The sequence below is a fragment of the Centrocercus urophasianus genome, unplaced genomic scaffold, assembly GCF_019232065.1.
Source record: "Centrocercus urophasianus isolate 14NV4802_14NV808 unplaced genomic scaffold, USGS_Curo_1.0 seq_14, whole genome shotgun sequence".
Lineage (NCBI taxonomy): Eukaryota > Metazoa > Chordata > Aves > Galliformes > Phasianidae > Centrocercus > Centrocercus urophasianus.
The window spans coordinates 38119856-38137744 of record NW_024884586.1 but is presented as its reverse complement, the minus strand read 5'-3'; the positions used below and the strand labels follow the sequence as shown (position 1 = coordinate 38137744).

Below are 17889 nucleotides of genomic sequence, written 5' to 3'. Positions count from 1 at the left end.
CAACTGTAAAAGAGTTGAGCTGTTTAAGTTAAAGTGCAAAGCTTTCTGTCCCTTCTGTTTGCATCGTGGTGGGTAACTGCTCTTACCTGCTGAAAAATTAGGTTATTTGATGATCAACACACATCTCCCAGTTGTTCCTCTGATCTGTTTCCTTAATGGGATGAGATAATCTTTCACCTCTGAACTTGTTGCTTTTCCGTGAGCTCACATTGTTGGCAGTGCCAATGAGCGAGTTTCACCACAGTCTGTTTTAACTTAAGGCAAGTCTGTAGCTGCACTGGTGTGCTTCCAAATACCCTTGAGGCTTAATCACAATGAGTAAGCTGAATGTTTGTTTGCAAACTTCTTCTTTCAACCTAACTGCCCGAGAAAGGTGAATTCCTTTCTTGGGAATAAGAAAGGAGCACCCTTTTTAGTGAGGAAAGTGGGCATAAGATTTAAAAGATTGGAGAGGACACCATGCAGATCATAACTTTGTGAAATGGTTTTCCATGAAGAAGGGCTCAGCAGAGGAACCTGAGGGAGCATCCGTCAGATTGCCTTTACTTTGACTTTCTCCTTTATATAAACTTCTGTCGTTGCTTTCCAATGTAAGCCAAATTCATTATTTTCAAAAGCTGTAACTAGAAGTCCTAAACTGCATATGAATGGCAAGTTCCTTGGGAGTTTTGAATACTTATTAATATTCAGTTGTGAGATTTCTTCACTTGGCCCAGATGCTTCAAAATCACCAGTTTATTAGACATGAAGACTGTTGCTTCTGCAGATGTTCCATTTAGCATAGTTAGTGCACAATTCCTTATATTTAAAGCATTGGCAAAGTTAGCATCATGCCCCCAAAGGTAAGTTTGCTCTGCCCTCTTGTGTCTTTGGAATACACTGCTAAAAACACCCCAGATACAGCTGTTTTATTGTAAGAATTGTAGTTTCCCCCCTCCAGACTTAACAGTAAAAGGCTTAACTCATGGTTATTCAGCTATGATTTGATTCTTCAGTGATACATATGATTCAATGTATATTTGAGCTAAATCTGCTCTGCCAACATTTCACACAAACGTAAGTTTCTGAAGGGAGGTGAAAACAACTTGAGATTATTTTTAGTGCAAAAGAATAAGCCTGATAAACACTGAAATTTTGGTTTTAATGAAACTTCAACTGAAAAATTAAGTGTCTGAGAAAGCAGTGTGAGGGGGGTTACATGACCGTAGAAGTAATGGTTCAAAACTCTGATAAGTTTACAGAGAGAGGAGAGGAGAGGAGAGGAGAGGAGAGGAGAGGAGAGGAGAGGAACCACAGTCATGTAGTTACTTAAATTAAAATACCTTTGAGTTGTTTTTTCTTGTTGAAAATAAACTTAGAAGGCAAGGCTGAGCTGGAAGTTCAGATTTCCTCCCCTTATTGTATTAGGAGAAAAAGATGTTGCACTGGCTGTACATCCTCCCTTTCCCAAATGGGCAGAGTGCAACAGTGCAAACCAGTGGAAGCTACAGTGAAGCATGGCTTGTTGAACATCTCTGTTTTTATAGAAGCTTAAGCATCTTCAAGTCACTGAGCCAACTATTCTATTAGAGTGGTTTTTCACACTAAAATAGGAAGCTCAGAGTTTGATAAGGTCTGCTGCAGATCTTTTAAATAGCTTAAAGCTTAACATTTGCTCTGTGAGCATTTGGTGGTGACTGATCTAAGCCAGTGCTGATTTTGACACAGGTGTTGTCCTAGTTATCTTAATGAGTGTTTACAGCAGAGACCAGTACTTTTCAAAAGCAGTTTTGTCATTTCTTTGTATAAAGTTATGTGTGATGTGGAGATTGTATACCTCATTTCTTTGGAAAAAAACTGATAGCCTTTCCAGCCACAGAGAGAAACTCAAGAGTGCTCTATTTCTAATTGCTAAACAGAAGTAGGTGTCACACATTTGTATGCTTCAGGACAAGTCTGTAACATACCCAGGGGACTACAGGCCTTCTCTTGTGCTGCATTAGAATTAGTTTATTATTTGTTGTCTTAGATCTCCAGCATTGTAAGAAATCTGAATAGGAACATATTTTATGGTTTGTCTTGTTCTTCTGGTTTAGGCTTTTTTCGCAGCTGCCCTAAGTGTCAGTACTTACAACCATTTATAGTACAAGGACCATTGATCCTCCTTGAATACCATCCAGGGCCTGTCTTGTATGGTGCTGTCACAGTGGTTTCCATTTATTATCAGATAAGGTTTGGTTAAACTAAGAACGGACATGTATTACTCTTATTGTACCTTTATCTGATTTATCTACCTGCTGCATGGCAGTGTGTATTCAACTCTGGACTTCTCATACCTTCTTTCTTTTGGGGACTTGGGTGTTTTGTAATTGTTTTGCAGTCTGTCTGCAGGCTACCGTTGGTGCACAGAACCTGGGTGGGGGACCACTGCTCACCACCTCTTGTTTGAACAAGCCCCAAGCATTAAGGTTTCAGCCAGTTCTCAAAGCCAGAAAACTTTTTTCCCTAACCAGTATTTACTCTGCACCTTCCACATCTTTATATCCCAGTCTCTCCTGTTATCCTCATTGTACTTCATCCAGTATAATGCCCGTGTTATTCCATGGGATTGGATCACTGCTTTGGCAAAGCTCATGTCTGGTGCCACAAATCTGCATAGCAGGAGGCCATTACTGTCTGACCCAGCCAGCACTGGTGGCCTGGTAATGACTGCTTCCCTGCTGGCTTCAGAGATCACCTGTTGCTTTGTGTTTGCAGTCAGCGTGATCTCAGCCATGGTCTCCATGTGGAAGTTAGGAATGGGCTCGGTGTGGGTAGCAACAGAAGAACAGAAATGGCAGTTAATAAAGTATGACATAGAGAAGAAATGTGGATGGGATGGGAAAAAATGTAGAAAGTTCAAAAGAAAGGAGAGAAGAAGCCACCTGAGATCATACAGTCATGAAGAGAAAAGAATATAAAGAATATATAGAAAGCAGGATACCACAAACTATGTACCAAAACTTACCATAAAGTTAAGGACAAAGACAGGAGGAGGGATACAGTAATATTTTGACCTTACATTTAAATACAATGTGTTGTTTCTAACAACAAAAAATGCTACAGATGTTTTTGGTACTTGTCTGAAGCAAGACCTGAAACCTGCCAAGAGCAGCCCTTTCTCACTGCTGTCAAGTTGGCAGCTGTGAGTTGACATGGCCTACCTGTAGGCCCTGGCCAAGTTTCCAAGGGCAGGTCTCTGACAGACCACCAGGCACTTGGAAAAAATAAAGAAATATCACTTTGTAACCGTGCCCTGCAAAAGTATGTAGCCTCTTTTACCACCTCACTCCTCTGACACGTGGAGAGATTTTCCTTTCTGATATCTTTGTTCACTAAAGGCTGCGTGAAGATGGGGCTGATAACGATGGTTATCTGCAGGTCGTGTGACTCGAAGCATGCACCCACTGTGAGGAGGAAGTGCCTGAGTTTTTCTTTCCAGTCCGAACTGGAGAGCATAGAAATTGTGTTTGTAAGACTCCTGAGAACTAAGAGCACTTGTGCATCGCCAAAGATGGAAGATGCGATAGTCTTTTCCTAAAAGTCAGTGTCAACACAGAGTCAGCAGTAGGGCCAGATTTCTGTCTTTCATTCTCACCTCTAAACTGTTATGTTCATTTGTTTGTATGTTTATTATTTCCTTTTTAACAGTGCTTCCCCATGGTGACTGGTAGCTACTGGCTTAGGAAGAGGCAGCAGTAGCCAAGCATCGTGCACCCAATTTGTGCTCTGTAGGATTTTGCTGCAGCTGCTGTCTGTTGTGGGAGGATAAGAGAAAGTTATATGTGCCTGTGGCTATTTGTTGCACCACATGAGTGTATGGTGTAATTTTGTGCTGATTAAACCCAGTTTTGAGATTGAGCTTCAGACATAGAATTGTATGTCTATCCTGGACCTCAGGGCAGGGAAGGTGTGCTGAGACTGCACTCACTTTGATAGTAGGAGCTCAGTGATGAGAGAAAGCTTCAGAGTTTGTTTGCCGCCTTTGGAAGGAAGAAAGGATCATCACTGACAGCTGGAGAACTTTTATAAAGTGACAGCCACCTTCAGAATTGCAGTGTGTGCAGTTAAACTCAGAGCAGCACTTCTAGCTGTAGGCTGTACTGGAATCTTGGTTTGAGTGTTGTTTGTCCTCAGGTATAGCCATGAATTAATGGTTTGTTCAAGCAGCTTTAGTGAGCTAGAATTGCCTTCTTGGTGGAAAAAATGCCATTGCTGTGCAAAGCCTGCAGGAGCACTTTGAGATGCTAAGAGTCTTCTCTGATAATTTTTGTTGATCCAAGTGGTCTTTTGTAAGTGCAGTGTCAAAGAGATTACTGTTTGCCCCTTTCTTCATCTCCCCATGCAAACGTCATGTAATTGGCAGGAACGCTAAAACGTCCTGTCTCCGATTACTGTTTTCAGGGGAGAGCAGTGGAGGGAGGTGAGATGGAACCATACGTCCCTCTTCATTTGCACTCCGAAGGCAAAGTTATTTGTGAGCCTTAAGCATATGGGTGGGAGAGCTGCCAAGGCAAAGTTGCTCCCAAGTATCTGTAAACTAAATCTGATTCCTTAATTCATCCAACGAAGGAACTTTCTTTTACTCTGGCAAAGGCTTGTAAATATTGCAGTACCTGTCACTTTTGGATGCTGCTTTCTGTTTTCATAGAAGCAAACTGAAAACTTTGAAGTCTGGGATGTTTTGTTTAAGTTTTTAAAGGTTGACCTCAAAGCATCAATGTTTCTGCTCCTTTTAGGAGGTATGAAAATAGTCTTTTCAGAGAAAAGTTCTTGTAGCAATAGTGTTGCTAATGGCTAGAGTTCTCGTATGTTCTCAGAACACTGGAGCAGCTATTGAGATCCATATATTAAAGTATAAAGAGCTTTGCCTCTCTTTTATTTTCGGTGTTGCTATTTCCCCTTCTGTATGAGAGAAAATGCATAAATGTATATTTAAAATGAAATGGAAAGTATTAATCCTGACAGTGCTTATTAAGTAGCTTCTAAATATACAGTACTCTGAGAGTATAAAGTGGATTTTAACTGGGGTTTTAATTTACATATACTTCCTAAATTCTGCATAGTGTAGCCTCCACATGTCTGGGTTCTCTGTGCTCACTGGTATTGGTGTGGATGTTAGTAGGGCGTGTTTTGCTTGTTTTCAAGAAAAACTCCTGGCTGATACAAACCTGTGACTTGAGTTTGCTAGGTATAGTTGTTCTCATCATGTAAAAAGTTTTCACATGGTGTCCCTTCAAATAAGTCCCGTAAATGAGTTTTGGCAAACCCATTCTGAACTGTGGTTCCATATTGTCAGCTAACTTGAGTTATGACTCATTTGTGACTCCAAAGTCAAACAGTAAAAACAGTATTTTTAAAACTGTCCCCTTTGAGTAGGTAATTTAGGTGGTTGCTCTTGTCTGTGTGATGTTCTTGATTTGATTTAGTCAATGTATGTCAAGCTTTTGTCTCAAAATCTTTGGTCTCTCTAACCTGTTGCAGAGCTGTAGCTGTAGCGAAGGTCCTCTTTGTAGTTGATATTGCAACCCAGCCCTGAGAGGTGGAGTTTTGTGACTAAGCACTTTGAATCCTACTGTACCTTCCCTACATTCCTGCTGTATGCCTTGGGGAATTAAAGTTCTCCTACAGCAAACGGAACATAAGTCATACAGCAGTTCAATCTACTGAATCAGTAAGGTGGCGTTTTTGACTTCAGCCATCCCACAACCTCATCTGAACAAGCACAACATCAATAGCAAATACTCTGTTAAATTTTATCATGGTTTCTTTATTTTTTTCTCTTTAATCAAGGTCCACTGAACAGTCTTGCCAAGGCGTCTCCATGAAAAGCAGTGTTCTATCTCTAGCTTTGCTGAACCAGATGAGCACTGCTTTCATGACAGAGATGTCTCAACCAACAGTGAGATGTATTGCATGTCTCTCACCGTGCCTGAAATACATCCACAACTGTGTGAGTGGCAATCCAGTAATGCCTGCTTTGAGAGACTGCCTGCTCCCACCACACTTGCTAACCATACAGGTTTCTCTAAAATGCTAAAAGCTAGCATCCCTATGTCTTTCTACTCCATGGCTACAGCTTGTGCAGTTATGTATTTCTGAGTGAGTAATGGTTTTTGCCTGCCTACCTACTTGAGAAAATGTAGGCCTTGTGTATTTCTATTTCAGTGTGTCCGAAAATTGGCCTTATATCTTCTGAAATGTTTCCAGAATTGCAAATCCACATCTGGCTGATAGTCTTTCTGATGTTTTAATATCAACTGGTAAAGTATAGCTGACTACCAAGAAGCAGTTAGTTTGAAGAGAGTCTATAAATATGCAGCTGAGAAGCTAAACCCCTGATGTTAATTTGGGCTCATTTTGTCTTATAGATGAGAGGATCTGTTCACCACCCTTTATGGAGCTGACAAGTGCCTGTGGAGAAGATACCTTGCAGCTTATAGAGAAGAATGGACTGGCATTCCCATTCAGTATGTATATGGATTTTGAATTGGTGCTTCAGTTAGATTTGCAATATTCCACAAACTCCCCAAAGAACATCGTGACCAACACTGCAGGAGAGTGTATTTCATTGCCAGAGTGTACAGGCTGTTAATTCAGATGCTCTGAAACAGTTTGATTGGATGTGGAATAAAATTCCTCCCTATCCGCTTTTGTTGGAGGTGACGCACTGGAACAGGGTGCCCAGAGAGGTTGTGGATGCCCCATCCCTGGAGGCATTCAAGGCCAGGCTGGATGTGGCTCTGGACAGCCTGGTCTGGTGGTTGGCGACCCTGCCTGTGGCAGGTGGATTGAAACTGGATGATCACTGTGGTCCTTTTCAACTCAGGCCATTATATGATTCTGTGTATTCAGAAGGCCTGAGTCAGTGCCTATAATGATGTTAAAATTTAAAAAGTAACAAGAGTGACATTGTGGGAGTGCTTTTTTCTGATTCTTTTATTTAATTTTTTTTTCCAAATTCTCCTGCTTCACAGAGCTTATGTCTATCAGACATCATGCACCACTTTCCAAAATGTCCAGTTACAACTTATTTTGGACTCTAGTGCAGGGCATCTACCTTTCATAGCTGCCTGTCCTCTTGCCCGGCAGCTTTATTCTTCCAGCATCCCCCAGATCTGTCCTGTCCACCTCCTCACTACATGCAAGTTTTATCTCCTCTGATTAACATATAAATAATACCATCTTTGCACATCATGTGCAAAGGCTCCCAGGATCCTCAGCTCTTTCCTGATTTCATAATAGCAGGAACATTTTTTTTCTTCCCTCTTACCAGTTTTGTTATGGAAATGGGAACTGCGTAGATATGCATAGCAGATTAGAAATATGGAGAAGAAAGAACTGCTGAGCTCACTGCTTCTTTGTCTCCCTCCATGATTTTCTGTGAAAAAATACACTGTGCCTTATTTTGGTTCAGACCATTTGGTCTCTGGCCCTTCCCCAGGAAGAGGGAAGTAGGAAAAGCAGTTGGTTTCCAGTGTGTCCCAGCTCCCTTGTTTTCAGGACAGTGGGTTTTTTGTGGCACAGGTAAATTTCTTCAGCCTCAGGCAAAGCCACGAATGTGTGGATAAGCCCTCTGAGTGGGCAGGCTGGCAGTACCAGTAGTGGCACTAACTCTGGAGTTTCCCACCTCTGTCTCACCCTACAAATGACCTCTGTTTGCATCTCAGTTCCAGGGGGTAGGTGAGAGAGCAGAGGTCGGAGCAAGCTAAACTTTGCAGTGACTGAGGATGCTGTTCAAGCAGTGGCTATCAGTATTATCTGATACAGTCAGTGCCTCCAGTGATTGTAAGTGTGGGTGGGAATGGATTTGTAAGGGTTTTGTGTGTCCTGTCTCAGTTTTTTTTTTCTTTTTTTTTAATTTAGTTTGTAAAACTAGAGTGGCCCATGGAACCAACTCTCATGAGGTGAGTTAAAAACTCTTGCAGCTTTACTTTCACTCCTCTTGCAGCGGTTTGGCTGGTGCTTTCTGATTCTTTAGGAAGGCAGAATGAGGGCATTGCCCAAACCACTCTCCTTCCCACGCATTTCACTGGGTTTAATAACACTGGTATTTTTCAGGTTTATCTGAAAGATAGCCAAATCTGTCTTTAAACTCCCGATATAAAAGCTTGTTGTAGCAGTTTCAAGCTTCTATTATCTAGTTTTCTTGCTGCCTGGGAACTGTTGAGTCACGGCCTGAACCACTGATTGAGCACCTGAGGCAAGGACTGGGTCAGCCATGGGAGCACAGGTGAAGGCAAACTCTTAGACCTCACTTAAGGGCTGACTACCACTGGGGAAAGATCTCTTTCTGAAGATTTCTTCTTTTTGGAGTTTTCCACTGTGAACCTGTATCCTTGGATACGGGTAAGCATTCCTTCCTGGGTTATTTCTTTTTCAGCATGATAATCTTTCTAACTGTAATAATTATAATGTACCAGCCTAGCCATGCTACTCGTCCAACTGTACACTTGCTTCCGACAGTTTGTTGTCAAGCTCTGTCTGCAAGGCATCTCCTTTGTCAGCCTCTCATCTGGCAGGAGATAACACCAGGGGGTGGGGGTTTCTGCCCCACCATGCTTCCCCTCCAAAATATACATAGTACTGGTGAGAAACGATTTTGTGCTGCAGATGAAGCAGAGATGTGAATAAAGGTAGGCTGGATCCTAGTGGAACTACAGGAATAGCAAATAGTGTCTGTTTCCAGGCATGTTTGGTTGTAATAATGTGGTTGAAGCTGTGGGAAGAACGGAACTGGTAGCATTATCTGCTTTTCCTCATTCCCGTAAGGCAGTTGCAGTTAAAACAGTTATGTATTCCTGGAAGGAGTGCATTCTCTGTGAGCTTAGCTTCCTCTAAATTTAGGCAAGTCGAGTCCTGATTTAATTCTTTTCCATTTGTGCTTCTTGCCTTCCTGCATACCACAGCTCAGTTTTAAGAATCCTGTCCTCCCTGCTGGCTCCAAGAATGCCTGGCTTCCTTTGTTAGCAACATGGTCACTGTTCCAGGTTTCCCAGCTGCTCCTGAAATGTGCAGTATGTTGCTGCAGCATCCCTGGGAAGTGAAGGCCCTAAAGTAAAATGCCAGTCTAGATGAACAGAATGCCTACAGCCGAACTTCTGAATGGACAGTGCTGTAAAAAATGCAGCTAGGTTTTTCATTAAAGCTTGGCTTGTATCATTTTACAAGCATGACAGACAGTTCTGTTAGTTTGCTGGAGCAGCTGCTATGAATTTTTGCTGTCGTTTCTGAGAGCACTTGGGACTGGGTCGGTAATGAATTTAAGACTTGGTTCTTTGTTGACTTTTCTGTGTAGTTTTCCTCTACAAGTGCAACCTGGAATGTGCGAAGCTTTCAAGGCCTGTCCAATTAGGCCTTGACTTTTGTTTCCCTGGTGAATATTTCCTTTGTACAGTGCAGACATGCCTCCACCACAATTCCATTTTCTGAGCAAAAATTAGACTGAAATATAATTGTATGCTGCGTTTTATCACATGAACTTATGACTAGAGCAAAAAAGGGTCTCCTGGAAAAAAGCCCTAAAGTCTAGCATGGCATTTTACATATTTAGTAAACTTTGAAATTGCTGTGTTCTCAGGAGTAATCCAAAAATATATTTATAATCAGAGAAGAACTGTCTTGTAAATGTTATTTTATGGGCAGTAAGGGAAATGTAGAATAAATAGTCTGTTTACAATACAGTCTGTCTCAAAGATAGTAGTCTAGAAGAAATGGTTGCATGTTTTATTAATGGCTCCTCCTGTGGCTTTTGGTAATTTGCATAATTTGTAGAGATATTCCCACTGCAAAGTTGACACTGAAACTAGAATGCAATCTGGTCAGAAATCTGCTTTTCTTCATTAGATGACTAGTCAGAAAGATCAAGTATTGGCTAGCAGGGACAGCTGAAGGTACAGGGCTTGAATTTGGGCTTGGTGCCAGCCTTGTCTGGCAGACTTCATAATTTGCTGTGAATGCACAAACTAGTTAGGTCAGGTGCTGTTAGTATTCGTGTCCCACAGTTCCACGTCGCTTCTGTACTGCAAATTGCATCAGCCAACCCAGCATTTGAATCCCACTTTGCCAGCATCATTTCTGTTAGACGATGAACAGACGATGCCTTAAGGTTCTCCTTCCCAGCTGCTAGTAGGTTGAAACACAACTGTCCTTTGGTAAAGCTGACATCACTAAGATCCATGATGTGAAAAAACATGTCTAGAATGTTTATTTTTCTAAATTTTGAGCAGACAAGAGTAAAAAGTAGGGAACCACTGTGGGTTGTTTTTTTTTTTTACAGACTGAAGTCCATTAACATGCTAATTTCTTGCTGCCAGGTATTTTGGTTTGCCTTTAGAAGAGCTCTGCATCTGTAACAAGTAATGCCATTTGAAAATTATGATACAAAGTATTATTCCCAAGTTACTGCTAGATACAGCAGGTCTGTGCTAGATGACAAAGGGCAAGCACACCCTGCAATCAAATTCCTGGATCAGTATTCATGCATGCTGAAGGAATGAGACATCCCAATGAACCAGCATAACACAGCACCATGAGAGTTATTATGGGTTGTATGCTAGTCTATGGGGCTGTCAAGACATAGCTTTGCAAAAGAAAGGTTTCATGTGGTTTCTAGTAGCTTGGGTCGGCTCTGTGCTGAGAATACAAACTCTCTGGGTTTTCACAGTTCCAAAACAAAAAGTGATAAGTACCTGAAGGAGTGGTTTCCAAGAATTAATTAACTATTTGCAGAGAGCACTTGGAGGATAAGAACAACATAGTTTTTACCAGCATGATATTGTAGATATTATAAAGGCAGCTGTCTTTGCACAAGGAGAAAAGAACAGTGGTTCTTGCCACCAGTGAAAGGCAAATTATGTTATTGCTGTGAATCGTCTTGATGGATGATGCTGTTGGTTACAGTAGGTTTCTTGCACAAGTTGTCACTAATCACAGATTCAGTCTGTGTGTCAAACAGCTGGCATCTGGTGTAAGAGACAGCATAAGAGTATCAGCTGCAAGTAGGCACTGAATGCTTATACTGACATGAACTTAGAAAATGTTAATCTCCTGAGTTATTGTGCTTATATACAGATGGTTCTCTGGTCCTATGTGGTCTACCAGATAAGGAGCAAAGCAGAATATTAAATAGGTAACGACAAAAAAAAATGCTCAGACTTTTAACTACAAATGTGTAGTCACTACATCATTTATCATGCTTGTGTTTTGGATCAACAAAATCTATTAAATTTACTATTTTTAATGCAGGAACAGAGATGTTATCAAGAATTCAGTATGACAGTACAGTGTACAGCAAATGAATAGCTGATCATATATAATATAAAGTAGGAGTGAGAGAACATAAAGCAGAAAAGTTTCTTTGTAAAATCTTTCCAATTTCTATGACTTCAGTAAGATACAGCTTGTGCCAGAAGGTACAAAAACTGACTGGAAACACATGGTCAGATAACTCATTTGCACCATACCAAAGCAAGAAGCTCCAATGTTATTCTGTACCTTGCTGTGGAGTTCTTGTGGGACCCACAGGAATTCTCTTAACCTCTCTGGGCTGTTTTTTTTTACGTACAAGTGAAAGACTAGGCCCAAAGAGGACAGGGAGAAAATACTAATATGGATGAAGAAAAACTCATTTTTTAGAGCTAAAGAGCTTTTATGGCAAATGTACATCCTGCGATGAATGAGGTAGATGCAGGCACAAGAGATGGAAGGATAGCTGTTGCCTTCACAGCTTTACAGTTGTCAAACCCAAAGATGGTCTAACTTGTGCCAGGGAACTGTGCTCAGAGGGAAGGAAGATAAACCTGACATCAGATTCTCTGGTCTTGGTTAGTTCTTACTCATATTCATCTGACTGACAAAATTTTCTTGTGTGTCTTTGAATAACAAGGCCCAGCATCACTGAAATGATGAGGAGAGATTCCTATTCAGATAATAAGAGCAAAGTTTTCTCAGGGGTTTTAGGTTAGGGAACAAACTTAAGTTTATCCTCACAGCTTTTAGGGGCACCTGGGTATAAAGTAACTTCATTAGCTTGTGCCAGAACAGTGCTTGCTGCCATTTCTGCATTGGAGCCATGGACACATTTGCATCCCATCTACAAACCTGCAAGGTGCAAAACAGTGCTTATGATAATTAGATATGCACGCAAGTTGGTGGAAGGTTCTATGCAAAGAACAGTGTAACATGCTGAAGATACGTTGGCTTGACAGAATACTTCTCTGCACCATCCAGCATCAAATCCGTTGTTTGAGACACCTGGTGTTCATCATAAAGGCCCTATAAATGACTTCCTTTGGGGCATATTTTTTACAGTTCCTTGAGGGGAACTGTGCATCTGGAATAATGGGTCAAAACTGAAAATCATTGGCCCCAAATTCCCTAGCAGTAAGAGATACTAGGTGCTGGAAAAAGTTATCTGATCATGTGGGTGAGACCCCATTGCTTATGACATTGCCACTGTACTGACCCAAGCCACAGGAAGTACTGCTGCAGAGAAAAACTTATATTGTTAGTACACAGATGTACGGCTTCACGCTTCTGTTATTCTCATGACACAAGCTTATATTCACACAGACATGATTGGCTATAATGGTCACATATTTTATCATTTTTTTTCTTCTAAAAACTTGTGATTCCAGTAGCATTCTTAACAGAAGTGGGTAAATGAAATTATGAAGAGCTGAGATTAAAATTTTCATTGAAAATGAAAGTTATGCTATCAGTTGTGTTTGAAGAGTTTGTGTCACTGAAATGTAATAATGCGGGACTTGCTGCTAAGAAGGATCCACACTTGGTCAATGTATATCCAGCAGTACATGTTCCCCCTCACTGCTTGTTGGTGAATATTAAGTTATTGAAAGACTTGTGCACAACTGTGTGTGTTTTCAGATGGCGATCATCTTCAACCAGGAGGGTCTGAAAGCTGTCCGCCCGCCTTGTGTCATTCAGAGCTTCATCAACCACAATGCTGTGCTGTATAAAGTGTTTGTAGTTGGGGAATCCTACACAGTGGTGAAAAGACCATCTTTGAAGAACTTCTCTGCTGGAATCTCAGGTATATTGTGCTCGTTTACAAGGAAGCGATCGTTCTTAGAGGCTTAGCAACAAACAGCTCGAAGGAAGCTCTAAAAAATCTTTGAGAAGATTGATTAAATGAAGACATTTGGTTCCTATATGTTATTTCTTCTGTATTATTTCAATAAGAAGGGGGATAACTCACGTACTCTGGAATATATATGAATGACGTTTATACAGTAAATATTTATGCAACAGTAAACAGTGTCTTACCTGTTAGAAACAGTGTTTTGTGTAATGTGGAAGTGTGGAGCTGGAGAAATTCTCTGATTTCCTAGTAAGGTCACATCATTTGTTCCGGAGTTTGTTTATAAATGTGCTTTGGAGAGGATTTCCTGGATTACATGGCTTCAGAACTTCCTTTCCTTATTTTTACCTTGATTATATATGTGTGTTTAAATTGAAACTCACTTGTGCTTTCCCCGAAATATGAGGCCCATTGTTTTAAACCTTGGTGCAAGTCTCTTTATTTTGTGGATACCAGCTGTTGGAGACCAGGAGGAATGGTCTTGTCAGTCAGAACAGTGATCCTCCTATATGTTACTGGAGAGCAGTCACATTAAAGGTTTTCATTAGGAGATTCTAAAATTTCCTGTATGGAAGAAGAATTCCTTCCCCTTGATGGGCCTGAGATCTACATTCAGTGGGACATCAGAAGCAAGAAGGAATTAGCAGGGCATGGATCTCTCTATCAGTGAGCAGAAGTATGAATACAGACAGGGTCCTTCTTAGGCAAAGATGTGTCTTCTTCAGGCTGTGCCACACTAAGTGTACACAGGCTGTGAAGGTACTTGGTGCTCCCTGGAGCTCATGGTGGATGGAGTCCTGCAAGTGGAAAAATGAGTGAAAGGGATTAAGCTGATGGAGATGAAGAAACAAGTACCAATTTCTGGTGACTTTTTGTAGTGATTTCTGCTAATCTTAATATATCAGTGTGTGCTCACCATTGTTTCCACTCACAAGGGCATACTTTGTTAGTTTATGTGGAATTCAGCAGGATCCTGGTAAAAAACCTTGTCTGTAGGGGTGTGTGGCAGTAGGTTGGGTATATTTACTTTTAGGTGTGCTATGTGTCCTGAAGTAGGCTGTGTTCATATAAGATATTGTGACTGGCTGTGGTTTTGCTGGAAGAGAATATGTTAAGGCATCTTTTTAAAAATTCCTTTGCTAGTATCTCATCCATTAGTGTAAAACCTTAAAGTTGTCTGGAAGCTTATGTAAAATACGTTGGGTAGGCAGATTAGGGTAAGTGTCTGGCTTTCTTTCCAATTTCAGTAGAATTGTGGGCTATAAGTACCCTCCTAACAGGTCTGACGATTGTGAAGCACTCCCTGGAGCTGACTGTCTGAAAATACAGGGCCTTTCTGAATGGGAGGAAAGGCAAGAGGAGTACGTGATAGTCTCAGACTTCAGAGTGGATTTAAGTTTGCTTTTCATGGTTCTCCCATCTTTATTGTACGTGGCTCTGTGGCTTCTCTTAAACGTCATGTCAGAGGCCAGCAAGCTTTATGATCTGAGCAGTCGTATTGAATGTATCAAATTGGTAGAAATTAACTTCATTATTAATCGATTGTGTTTAATAGATGAATCAAAACTAGTTTTTATTAACCTCTCATAGTTCTATTTAACTGAGAGCTGAGGTCTGGAAACCACGGCTGGCCCTGGCCATGTTTTGCTGCCTATGCTCATAGCCAAGCTGTGAGTAGGAGCACACTTCAGGGCAGATGGTGCAGGGAGCTATCTAGTATTGATCAAGACTGGATTCCCTGGGCTGCAGTGCCATCTGCTGTTCATTGCACTCATCCTTTGGAAATTAAAATCCTCTACAGTTATTTACTACCTTCTTTTAATTTCAGACAGAGAATCAATATTCTTCAACAGCCACAATGTCTCAAAGCCAGAATCATCATCTGTCTTAACAGCAGTAAGTATACTTGTTCTTTTTCCTCTGGCATAACTGGAAGACTATCTAGTCCTTTCTTACCAAAGTGCTGGTACTAGCAGCTCTTCTTAAGTTATCTGCCTCCATGTTGCTGGCTGAGGTCTGTTCAGTATAATGAACCAGCATGTCTGTGTGTCCCTCTGGTATTCCTTACCAAGCTGTGGTGAGGAAGCACTGTTCAGCAGGCCTGTGTGCTACGCACTAGGCATGGACTCCCCAAAGCTGAGGAGAAAGGGAAGAAGTTTCTGAATACAAATATCTGCCCATTCCCTGTCTAGAGAGCTTCATAGACATAAATCATCCTCAGTTCTGTGAGGAAAGAGAAATGGTGAAAATTGAGAGAAAATGCATTGGACAGGGCCAGAGAGGATCAGTAGCTGGCTGCAGTGCAGGCTTTGCTGAGCTGCAACCAAAGGACCATTTCTGGGGATCTTCTGAGTCCAGCCATGCAAGCAAGTGGCATGGATTAATGCTCACATTACCAGGCCTTTTAATAAGCTTTGTACATATGAATCCAAATAAGGCTTCAGATGCTCAACTGCTATGAAAGTCATTTTGCAGGACTGAGTCCTTTAAATCTCTGAGTCTTCGGATCCGTTTCTGTTTCACGAGCTCTATTTGGGAATAGTTCTGTAGTCAGCAATGATTAATTTAAATTGTGTGCAAAATGTGCATGTGTAAAATTTTAAAGCTGTAATTGTGCTAGTTGTAAATCCCTTTGTGGGCAAATTTACTTTTAAGTTTATGTAGAGAATATGCTCTTGTGGTTTACCTGCCACCTCTCCCATGCACATATATATTCCAGGCACATTTCTGTAAGCATACCAGTGTCTGCTGCATAACCTCTTGTTTAAAATGTGAAAAAATTACATCTTCCAGTCAAGAATAATTTAGATTACTTATGATAGTACACGTCTGTAGAATAACTTATAGATGAAAATTCACACAAAAGCTATCCACTTTGAATTAGCTGCTGCCTTGAAGATACCAGCAGAGTTGTGCTTTGTAGTTCAGATGAAGCTAGCAGGTACAAGTCTGTCTTATCAGTCCCACAGGCAGGCCATAATCTACCTGTAATAATAGAATTGTGTCCAGAACGGTTGCAGCGCAGGGTTGAAATGGCTGGCTGAATTCATTTTTCTGAGGTAAAGATTTAGTACTTAGAATAGTGATTCTCCATTTATTCCTACACTGTTGCATATTTTAAGGAACTGCACCAATACGAAGCAAAGAACTAGATGCTTTACAGTAGGTGAACTTCTGCTGTATGTAGGATTCTGAATTATTAAAGAAGTTCCTGTTGTTTTTCTTTTGTGCTACCAGTTCTCTGCAGTTTGGTGGATATTAGACCTGGAAATGAAATTTAATCTTTGCACTTAAAAGACTGCTTCAGACTCAGTAATGTGTCCTGTTCCTCTGCAGCTGGATAAAATCGAAGGAGTGTTTGAGCGGCCAGATGATGACGTCATCCGGGAAATCTCTAAGGCACTGCGGCAAGCTCTGGGAGTTTCCCTCTTTGGAATCGATGTCATCATTAACAATCAGACCGGGCAGCATGCAGTCATCGATATAAATGCATTCCCAGGTGAGAAAGGCCTTTCTACTCATGCTATGCAGAATCCATGCAGTGTGTGCTTAGTGTGAAGTTTGGCTGCCGGTATCTCATATAATTATTTCTCAGGTGGGGAAAGGGAGAGCAGCGTGCAGAATTGTACAGAAATCAGGCAGTGTTTAATCCAGCAAGGACAAAACCCTAGTGTAGATATGGAAGATGTAGATATGCTACTGAAATAGTAGCTTTTAGGAGATGCAGTCAAAGTTTAGTGGTTAGCTGTTGTGTGGCTTTCATGCTGTTGCTCAGAAACTGAAGCACAGGGCTGTGTGCTGGGGCTTGAACTTTCTAGGTCTGTCTTTCATTCTGAAAATGAGGAGAGAATAAATTCTATTTTAAGAGAGCCTCTAAGATTATTTTTCTCTAGACTCTGTACCATTAAAAGTGTTGAGGGGGTGGAAGTAGCAAACTGTTCCCTTGAAAATCTCTTCCTGTGCAAATTGATTCTCCCGTGGAAAGATGTCTTGTGCGCAAAAGCAACAATGGGAGGAATCTAAGGAAGATTGCATTTGTGGAGGAGTTGCTATAAAGTTTTAAATATCCTTGAAGGCTCTCATGAGTGTATCCTGGAATAAAACAATAGAATGCACATGTGAAAATTTGTCCACTTCTTTAGTGCACCATATGCCTTGGAAGCAGCTAAACAAAATCCTTGACCACTGAAATTGTTAGGAGTAACAAGTGTGTGTAACAGGAGACAGTAATGCTCTGTCACCCGTGCTAGATTTGGTAACCTAACATAGGAAAAGATTATATAATCTCTGACACTGTTCTACATGGAATTTTTCTCTTTGAAAATATTGTATTGTTACCTGAATAGTCTCATCTGTTTTCAGAGACATAGCCAGGCTGTTACATAGTTTGTTTAGCCTATCATTGAATTTTCAGTATCATTGAGATATCTTCATATCTAGAAGTCTTGTCCTAAATCATCAATCTTCTTAATCTTTCAATCCAAGTCCTCAATCCCAGTGCTGCCCTGTTGTGCCTTGCCTGTCTGTGACTGGCTTCCTCTCTAACCTTCAGGCCTGCTATTCACAGATCACTTTGCTGCTTGGTTCCACCATATGCTGTTGATGTAGTCTGTGAACCCATGAAAACTGTCTTCTGCGAAGAGCAACGAAACTACCTAAATCAGAAGTCAGATAGAGCCAAAGATTCATGTTTCAGACACTGAATATTGAAATATTGCACCTGAGTGGTGCAGGACATCTCTTTGCAATCCTGCATTTTGCACTGTTTT

General features: G+C 41.0%; 1 protein-coding gene across 1 annotated transcript in view; it reads left to right on the top strand.

The window, feature by feature from the left end:
* ITPK1 (inositol-tetrakisphosphate 1-kinase) overlaps positions 1-17889 on the top strand; it is a 132396-nt gene that overhangs the window by 103791 nt on the left and 10716 nt on the right. Inside the window, exons 5-9 of the mRNA XM_042813494.1 lie at positions 6390-6488; positions 7885-7925; positions 12907-13072; positions 14949-15016; positions 16457-16619. Coding sequence (XP_042669428.1) covers positions 6390-6488; positions 7885-7925; positions 12907-13072; positions 14949-15016; positions 16457-16619 — 537 coding nt within the window. The remainder of the gene's footprint in view (positions 1-6389; positions 6489-7884; positions 7926-12906; positions 13073-14948; positions 15017-16456; positions 16620-17889) is intronic.